General features: G+C 40.0%; 1 protein-coding gene across 1 annotated transcript; it reads left to right on the top strand.

Annotated features, from left to right (window-relative positions):
• Nucleotides 1-1,852: 1,852 nt before the first annotated feature.
• LOC127228110 (interferon-induced very large GTPase 1) lies at nt 1,853-9,139 on the top strand. The gene has a single exon (XM_051192567.1). It carries the CDS (start codon nt 1,853-1,855, stop codon nt 9,137-9,139), a length of 7,287 nt encoding a protein of 2,428 aa, XP_051048524.1.
• Nucleotides 9,140-10,333: the final 1,194 nt, after the last annotated feature.

Genomic DNA, 10,333 nt, shown 5'->3' with positions numbered 1-10,333 from the left:
TCTTGCCTCTGGTTTCCAATACTATTTTCTCATTCTTGTCTGAGACTTCATGAGAACTGCTTTAACTCCCACATTCTGGTCATAACATTTAAGTAATCTAAGAATTTGGACTTGTAAGTCTTTTCTTCTGAGCTATCATCAGAATTGTCCTCTATATTTTTATTCATGGTAAATATAAGCTTTCATAGCCTATACATCCTATTTCTTCCAGTCTCTATTACCCAACTCCAAGGCCATCTCGAAAATTTGACATTTTTTGTTATAAGAACAGCCAGCTCCCCATTTCTCTGATATCATCTTGTCTTTATCCCATGACAGTTTCCATAACAGAATATATATCCAGCCTGAGATTAGAAAGTCCAAGACCAGGGTGCCAGCATCAGGATACAAAGAAGCAAATGAAGCTAACCTGGCTAGTTTATAGCAACATTAATCTCATGCTCAAAAGTCTGACATTTCACCAGGTATAATGGCACATGCCTTTAATCCCACTGCTCAGGATACAGAGAAAGGCAAGTATATGAATTCAAAACCATATTGATCTATATAACCAGTTCCAGACCAGCCATCTTAATATTGTACAATGGCAAATATGTTTAAATGTGAGATTTGGAAAGGACAAACACTCAAACCATATCAAATGTGTTAACTATGATTACAGCATAACAAAAACATAATGAAGGCAAAAATCTAAAGGAGATATAGCAGGAGATACAAAATGAAATGTGATTCAAGGCAGATTTTAGAGAGTAAATTATTAGTATACTAAATTTATATTCAGAGAAAAAGAAATAAATAGGGCACTTGTTGTCCTGGACATATGGTACTGTAATTCAGTACGGCAATAATGACAGGAGGAAAGGAAATTTCAAAGTGTGAAATCTTACCTCACTGACTTTTGGAGGCAATGAGGGAAAGGTTTCCATAAATTTGATAAAATGCTGCATACAGGAGAGTATTTGGGTGTGGATATTATTAAATAGTTCTTCATGTGATTCAAAGATATTAACAAAAGAAGGATAAATAACAAGAGGAACTAGCATGAAACAAATTAGTAGTGTTTCTAAATTCCAGGAAATAAATTTAATATTATAAAACAACCTACAAAAAAGTGGTGGAGCCAAGCATGGTGATGCACACTAGTAATCATGGTAGTCAGGAAGCCAAGGAAGGAAAATTTTAAGAGTCCACCTACATAGCAAGTTCCAGGCCAGCATGAGCTGTACAGTAAGACCCTGTCTGAAGAGGAAAAGGAAAGTGACAGAAATAGAAATGGAACCAGTCAACAGTGGTTTCACAAAAATTAATAAAGAAAACATAATCAACTGATATCACTTGTTTTTTAAAACATCAAGCAAACACATGTATGTTATTAAACACCATCCTTCAGGTTAATTCCCTCAAAGCAAATTATTCTATGAAAGAGGAAGCTTAAAAATCCGGCAAAGTGCCAGGTAGTAGTAGCACATGGCTTTAATCTCAGCTCTCAGCATTCAGAGGCAGGCTGATCTATGAGTTTGAAGCCATCCTGGTAGACAGAGTAAGTTCCAGAACAGCCCGGGCTGCACAGAGAAACTTTGTCTCAAAAAAAAAAAAAAAAATCAGGCAAAGTGACAGTTCATCACAGTCTCCAACAAGACAAGAGAGGCCATACTGAGAACACCCACAATGATAGGTTACAGACACACACACACACACACACACACACACACACGTTGTTTTAAAATACACTGGAATAATTACAGGAGATGAAAAGGACTAACATGCATAATTCACCCTTCTGGCCACACAGCTGACATTTCCTAAGGTCAGTACACAGACAAGACTAACCACATCTGTTTTTCACAGAGCCATGGCAACAACAAACTGCATCGCTGATGAGCCTCAGCCTAGACAACAGCAAGATCTCCAGGAGGTGCTGACAGAAGTGGGGTTGTCTGTTGACTACTGGCTGCCTAAGCTTCAGGAAGACCTGGGTGTGACCTGTGCCCAGGCCTTACAACACTTAGAAGAAAAAGACCTCCAGAAGCTGAAGTCCCAGACACAACACACATGGGAGAAAAGAGCCCTAGAGAAGCTGTTTGATCTTTCTCAGCCAAACAGTGTTGCAGAGTTTCAGGAGGCTCCAGGGGAGATGATAAGGAACAGGCAGAGGCAGGCAGGACAGGCACTGCAGGAACTGAGGGCCTTGCAGTCACAAGGGAAGCATAGACAGGAAGAGGCAGTGAGGAGGAAAGAAGCAGAGCTGAGACAAGCAATGGAGATACCTGAAGAGTGCTGGCCAACGCCTGAGGTGCCCCTAGAAGACATCACTGAAACAATGGAGAGACAGCTCAGTCACATAGAACAGACACTGGCAAATAGTGAAAACCTTTCTGATAGAGACCTGATAAAATGGGCATCTGGAGGACTGGCCCTGCAAGGAATTTATAAGACTAGCCACCAAAGAAGCCTGATTCAGAAGAAAGAAGAGCTACTTAGTGTCCCTGTGGAATTTTCACTTGTTGGCCCAGAGCATGGCACATGGATGGAAACAAAGGAATTTTCCTCTTTTCAAGAACAAGCCATGTTCACACAGACTATGGAGAAGCTGGGCTTCAGTTCAACCTTCTCAGCTAAAGGTGAAGGCTGGGGACTTAGTCTAGAAGCTAGTGTGGATCAAAGCAAACATACAGAATCCAGGAATACCCAACAATCACATTCAAAGCAATCTTATTTCTGCTCAGCTAAGTTCACCTACATCCCACTGGCCACCTGCCACTTTCACATCCATCAGCTTCAACTCTCCAAGGCTGCTCTCCAGGAGCTAAAAAATATTGAAGAACTCCTGAATCAAACTACACACTCAGACAGATTCCCCTTACTGAGGTATAGGGCTGAAAACTTTTTTAACAGGTTTGGCTCGCATGCTAACCAAGGCCCACTGCACCTGGGGGGAATCTACTGTTGGAAGGCCACTTCAGAGGGTTTCAAAAGAGAGCAATTGGCTGACGTCAAGCAGCAAGCAGCAGAGTCCTTGGATATTTATATAAGGGGCAGCTATGGTGGCTTTGGAATTAAAGCTGGTGCAAATGTGAATATGCCAAACTCCCATGCAAAAACAGCATCTCACAGCGCAACTCATCAAAACTTTCAAACAAAGGTGAAACTCGCTGTTGCCCAGATAGGTGGACCAGCAGAAGCAGATGGAATTGCTCAGTGGACAGCCGGTCTTGTTGCTCACAATCAAACATGGTCTGTCATTGACCGGGGACTTCAGCTGGTACCTATTTGGGACATCATCCTTTCTAGCCACAGAAGTGATTTTAAGGATGCCCTTCAAGTTGCTAGCTGCCTGAAAGACAACTACACTGCTCTGACTGGACTTGTTGCCCAGATTCAGGAAGGAGAGGAATTTCTTACTGCTGGAAAAGAAGCTAGGCTTTTCCTAGAGGATGTGAAATGCTGGGAGGTTTCTAATCCTGAAGAACAGCTTAGTAAGTTGATAGACTTCATGCAAACACTGAGTCAAAAAATAAAAAGTTATAACATTTGGATTAATACATGCCTCGCAGATTGGGATCTGCAGAATTTTCTAATAAACACTGTCAACTTTTGCAAAAATTCGCCCACTTATAAAACTCAGTTTATTAAATCTCAGTTCCGCAGCCTTCTAGAGCCTCATGTCTACAAAGTAACAAACTTTCCTCAGGCAGAAACCATTCTACAATGGATCAATCAGTCAGAGTCAGAGGAAGAACAAGTCAAAATCCCCTCATTTTCTGAATTCATTAAGACCTTAAAGAAAATCTACAAAAACCTAATGGAAGTGAATATAAAAAATGAGTCCCCAGAAACAGTGGAAGAAGCAAAAAGAATGGCTACTTATGAGGTGACCACAGCTCTTGGCTCCTTCTTGAAGTACCTCAGAGAAAAAGAGCAGTCGGACATGCAGCTAATGCTACTCTCCATTGCAGCTGGTGCAAGCTATCAGTTGGAAAACAATATTTTTCAGCATCTTCTAGGGTGTAATGAGTTAAACTTCCTCTTGGACCAAATGCAAACTATCCAACACAAATATCAAGAACTTAAAAATATTTGCAGCTACAGAGGCCAGGCATTCCTGGTGTTCACAGCTCTCAGAGCCACAGTCGAAATCACAGATATTTCTACAGAAGAGAAAGAACAACGTTTGACATTAATAAGACAACATATAGGACAATTGTTGTCTGAAGAAGTTGCACATGTTCTCACAAAACATGAAGCACATCATGACTGGGAAAATCTGGAGAATGATTTGAGATTACTCATTGATGGGGACTATAAAGCCACCATTCCTTCTTTGAAAATGGATGAGGTAAAAAAACAATTGCAAAGTCTCTGCCCTGAAAAGAAAGAAACTTCTAAACAGCAAAATAATGAAAACAACAAAAAGGATATGATAGAGAAAGGACCTTTCCTAGACTTACTCCAGCGTCTAGGCCTAGAACATCACTACCCGAAAAGGATGAGCAGAGCTGACTTCCATCTGATCTATAAGACTTCTGTGTACAATACACAGCCAAGATCAGAACAAGAACTTCCCTTCTATTTCCTACAAAAGCTACTGATGCTAGATTGCGGGTTCAGACATCTTGTCTTCAAAGATGACAAAAACACAGAAAACCAGATATCTGTAGTTTCTTGTGATCACGAAAATGAAGATTTTGATCCATATGAAGATATCATTAAAGAAAACGACAGTCTGATCTATCCTTCAGCCACAGAGTGCCAGCCCCACATTCACCCAATGGACATCCAGATGGCCATTTTTCATTGTGCAGATGATCTTGCCAGGCAATATATTTTGTCTAAACTTTCCATTTGTCAATTTGCACTCCCTCTTGTGGTACCAAACCCCAACACTTCTCAGATTGAATTTTCTCTCTGGTCTCTCAGACAAATTAGGAGAAGTTGGCAAAATGAAAGTAAATCACTACAGAACAAGAGCTATAGTCACAAGAATCGGCAGATGTGTCGTGTTTTCACCCCCATTGTGTCCTTCATTAGAGTTGGAAATGGCCTCTCTGCTTCCAAATCTCAGATCATGAACTCTCTCCTCAGTAAACATAAACATGATGTGTTTTTTCACAGACACTGCAGAGGAAGCAGCAAAGACTGTCTCTTGATGGAAGGAGTGGTGGAGATCTGCTGGTTCTGTCCTGGGGGCCAAGGAGAAGACAGATTTGACAAGTGTGTGACCTTCACCAATCTTCATGGAGATGCCAAAGAACATAGGCAACAACTCAGCTTCCTACAGGATGTTTCTTCTCTCATTGTGATCCTCATGTCAGCTTCTGATGACAATAAAGAAAATAAAAAACTTGTCAGACACCTCTGTCAGTCATCAACACCTCTAATATGCTTGATTGATGACAAAGAAAAGCCTATTGCCAATAATTCTGGTAAAAGAATGAGAATTGGCATCAGGAATAGAAATGAGGCAGAATTAACAGAGGAGCTCACAAATGCCATCAAACATTTTCTAGAACTCTCTAATACTGCTTTCAGCTTAGAGGACTGTTCACAGATGGCTCAAAAACAAGGATTCCTTATTGATGAGGACCAGAGAGACTGCAAGGAAGCTAAAGAAAAGGCACAGACTATAATGGCCCTCCTGGAGGAATCCAAGTTATCACAGACAAAAGAAAATTTATTACCCCTTCAGGGACAACTTTGGCACCTTTGGTGTAAGAAAGACAAGGAATTCTATCATCTGAGAGAAAAGGGGAATCGGAGCATTGAACAACACAAGAGTGAGATTGAGACAGATAAAAGAATAATTCGATGTCGGCAATTGGAAAAAGCCTTTCCTCTCAATGATTTAATGCGCTCTGTTCTTGAAGTTCTCCAAGAATGTTCAGAAACTCATAACAAACTCTACTTTTTGCAGTGGCTAAGTCTGTTTTTTGACAACCTGACTACAGAACACTTAGAAAAGTTGCATGAAAAGCAAAGATCTTTGTGGTTAATGGCACAAAGAGAAAAGCAAAAGGCACAGAAAAGCAGCACCCTGACACTCTGGCAGAAGCAAATAGAAGCCATCTCTACTGAGATTCTTAACTGCACTTTAGGAATTGAGCACATTCTCCGAGAAGTTGGCCAGATCTATGAAGCTCTAGAAGAAACTTCCTCCTCTAGAGATAGCCTTTTTCTCTGCCTCCCCCAAATTGCTGCAGACTTGATGGTAGCTGGTGTTCCCATTGAGCTCATGGATGGAGATGCTTCATATGTGCCTCTAAAGTGGGTGACAGCTGTTTTTGACAAGATCTCAGAGAAAGTTGGAGACAAAAGACTGTTTGTTCTCTCTATCCTTGGTCTGCAGAGCTCAGGAAAGTCCACACTACTGAATGCACTGTTTGGGTTGCAGTTCACAGCCAGTGCAGGCAGGTGTACCAAGGGGGCCTATATGCAGCTCCTGAAGGTGGAAGAAACATTCACAGAAGAACTTGGCTTTGATTTTGTGCTTGTTGTAGACACGGAAGGACTTCGAGCTCCAGAACTCAACAACAAATCCCAGAATTGGGACAATGAGTTAGCAACCTTTGTCATTGGCCTTGGAAACTTGACTCTGATCAACATTTTTGGGGAGAATCCCTCTGAGATGCAAGACATCTTACAGATAGCTGTCCAAGCCTTTCTAAGGATGAAACAAGTGAAAATCTCCCCCAGTTGCCTCTTTGTCCATCAAAATGTAGGTGAAGTTACAGCTAAAGACCAAAATGTGGAAGGGCGAAGGTGCTTAGAGCAGAGACTGGATGAAATGGCAGTAACAGCCGCAGAACAAGAAGAGTGTTCAAATGTATCCCACTTCAGCGATGTCATTAAATTTGATGTCAATAATCATGTCTACTACTTTGCCCATCTCTGGGATGGCAATCCCCCAATGGCCCCTCCTAATCCTCGTTATAGTCACAATGTCCAGGAACTAAAGAATATAATTATTTTGACTGCCAAACAGGAATCCAGAGGTAGCATCATGAAGATCTCGGATGTCAAATTTAGAGTTCAAGATTTGTGGAAAGCCCTAGTAAATGAGAACTTTATTTTCAGCTTCAGAAACACCAGAGAGATCATGGCCATGAGCAAACTAGAAACTATGTATAACCGTTGGACCTGGGAGCTGAGGAGTCACATGCTGGACTTTCAGAACCAGCTGATAAATCAGATTCAGAATGGGAAAGTTCAGGAACTCAAAGCAAGCACATTTGAGGCACCAGTCACAGAAAAGTATACAGCAATTAAACAAGAACTTGAAAAATATTTTAATGAAGATCCAGACAATGAAATACTGGTTCAATGGAAATCAAATTTTGAAAATAAGCTAATAATCTTAAAAGAGACACTTATTTCAGACACCAGAAGGAAAGCCAATGAACTTATTCATTTTAAAAAAAATCAAGAAAGGCTGGATAAGAAAAAGTCAAGTTATGCAAATGAATTATTGGAAAGGAGCAGAAAGTTGGCTTTAACTGTAAAAGGTAAAGAATTAAGTGAAGAAGAATTACATGAAAAATTCAATCAACTTTGGAAAAAATGGGTCTGCGATGTATCCTCAGACCTTCCTCCAGTCATAGAGCCTGACATTGACACAGATTCTGAAAACATTCTTTGGGAGTATTTCCAAAAAGAGATAAACATGGTAGACATACTAATGAGAAATTCTGGTGATAAATTTCAAATAAATTATGATGAACATGTAAAAATGAACAAAAAGTATAACTTCATGACTAGAACATTAAAGGTCTGTGATAGGGAATCCATTAATATGACTACTGACCATATTATTTCAAAATTTAATGAAACTATCAACAATATTCATAAGCAACAATGTGATTACAATACAAGTTATTTCCATGAAATCCTGAGGATAATAGAAGAAGAAGTAAAATCTGCACCTACTGAGGAAAGATACACATTTACAAGCAAATATATGATTGAGTTGTCATTATGCTTATTCCAAAGAGCATCTAAGAGTTTTAAGGAAATGCACAAAGCATTCAAGAGAGCAAATGATCCTGTGAACTATCTGGAGAGGAAGAAAGATGATTTCTTCATGAGTTTTAAGATCTCCTGCCAAGGTGCTACCTCCATCAAAACATTTGTTGATTTTCTTTGGCACAAACTCACCCCTGCTATCTCTGCCACCATAAGGGGGAAAATGGTTATTAAAATTGCTGGAGCAATGAGAGCCACCTGCCCTGCTTTCAATGGAAACAGAGCTAACCTGGAGAAACATATTCTCATTTCTCTGGCAGAAGAAGAAAACTTTGATAATTACTGGGAGTACCTTCATTATACAAAATCATTTTTTAGCAGCTATATTGAAAGTCATATTAAAAAATACTGTTCAGATGAAGGAAGTAAAAATGTAAAGACTTTTTTAAAAATAAGCTTAGGTGACATCAAGAATGCCATCCTCTCTGCCATTCATGAGTCCACAGCAGTTGCTAAAGATAAAGGTAGCACTGCTTCTGGCTGGTTGGATTTGTTCTGTGATCACCTAGGGAGCAATCTGATCTTTCCAAGAAGAGACCTAATAAGCATCGAGCACCAGGAGATTAAGGATACCGAGTTTCTCAAAGAAACCATGAGTGCAGCTTTGGATCCTGAAATGAGAAAAGTAGAGGAGGACTTTTCAAGCAAGCCCCTAGATGAAATTATTCCTGACATTGAGAAAATTCTCTCTGAACATCTCTGTGGCTGCTGGAAACAGTGTCCTTTGTGTAATGCAATTTGTACAAACACAATTCCCCAACATGAAGGAGACCACAGTGTGCCATTCCACCGTCCTCAGGCTGTCAATGGATGGCATAAGCATAAAACAGACCACTTTGTCATTGACTGCTGTACTAGTTCAGTAGCAAGTGACCGATTCATGCTTTTTGGAAATAACAGAGAAATCCCGTATAAGAATTACCGGCAGGCAGGAGGGGATTATGCCACATGGAGCATCACTCCAGACTCATCCACCCAGTCATACTGGAAATGGTTTGTCTCACACTTCAGATCAAAACTAGAGGAAAAATACCAGAAGAAATTTATAGACACAGGTGAAATCCCAGAGGCATGGGCCAAAATCACAAAGGAGGATGTGCTCAATGACTTGAAAGAACAATAATAGTCAATGAATAACCCAATATCAGAAAGAGTCACAGCACACCTAAATAATTCTAAAACTCCTCCTTCTAACAAGAGTCTCCAGTATTTCCATTTATAGGATGAAATGGGTAAAAGCTTGAAGCTTTCCCTGTAAAAATGTCTTTAATCTCTTTGTCTCAATTTCTTCTGGTTTAAAATCAAATTATCATAGCTAGGAAGATGGCTCAGAAGTTAGGAGCAGGTGCAGTTCCTGTAGAGAACCTGGGTTCAGTTCTTAGTATCCACTTGGCATCTCACAAACACCTGTAACTCCAGTTCCAGGAAATCTGATGCCCTTTTCTGGCCTTACACGTGATATACATATATAGATGCAGGTAAGCAAAAAATTAAAAAATCAAATACAGCCAGCTGTTGGTGGCACATGCCTTTAATCCCAGCACTCGAGAGGCAGAGGCAGGTGAATCTCTGTGAGTTCAAGGCCACCCTGGTCTATAGAGAGAGTTCCAGGACAGGTTCCAAAGCAATGCAGAGAAACCCTGTCTCAAAAAACTAGAAAAAAAAAACAAAAAACAAAAAAAATCAAATACCAATATATGATTAAATAAAGTCCATTTAATGACTTGACAGATTTTGTTGATACCTCCTGGAAGGCATCACCCACCCTGTGGAGTTGGGGGGGGATGGGATGAGAAGGGGGTCGGGGACATGGGAGGGAGAGAGGGAGAGGGAACTGGGATCGATATGTAAAATAAGAAAAAATGATAAAATAAAATAAAAAATAAAAGTAAAATCCATTTAAAAGACCTAAGTCATACTTCAAATCATGGCTATGAATATTTTATAGTATATAAATTTAGGAACATTCCTGTCCGTTAAAGCAGAGATACCAGGAAGGGCAGGAAAAGAACCACATGGCCTGTACATATGAAGCTAGCACTCTACATCATTGACTCTCATAAGATGTCAGTTACTCATAAATGACTTCATTGTATCAGTCAGTTTTTTACTTTCTCCAACTACAAATGATTCCATGTTTTTAATCTTATTATCCTTAGATATTATCTGAATGGCGTGTAAACTGTCTTCCAGAAACAATGTTCTATCTGCTAGCTTGCCATTATCCTCAGACATGGAAGAGATTCTGTCATCTAGTCTTTCTATCTGATGTTTCAGTTTTTTAAACTTATTAGTAGCTTCCTCCGACCAGGAACAA

The sequence above is a fragment of the Phodopus roborovskii genome, unplaced genomic scaffold (genome assembly GCF_943737965.1).
Source record: "Phodopus roborovskii unplaced genomic scaffold, PHOROB, whole genome shotgun sequence".
Lineage (NCBI taxonomy): Eukaryota > Metazoa > Chordata > Mammalia > Rodentia > Cricetidae > Phodopus > Phodopus roborovskii.
The sequence above is the reverse complement of the archived record's forward strand: the minus strand, read 5'-3'. Positions and strand labels throughout refer to the sequence as shown.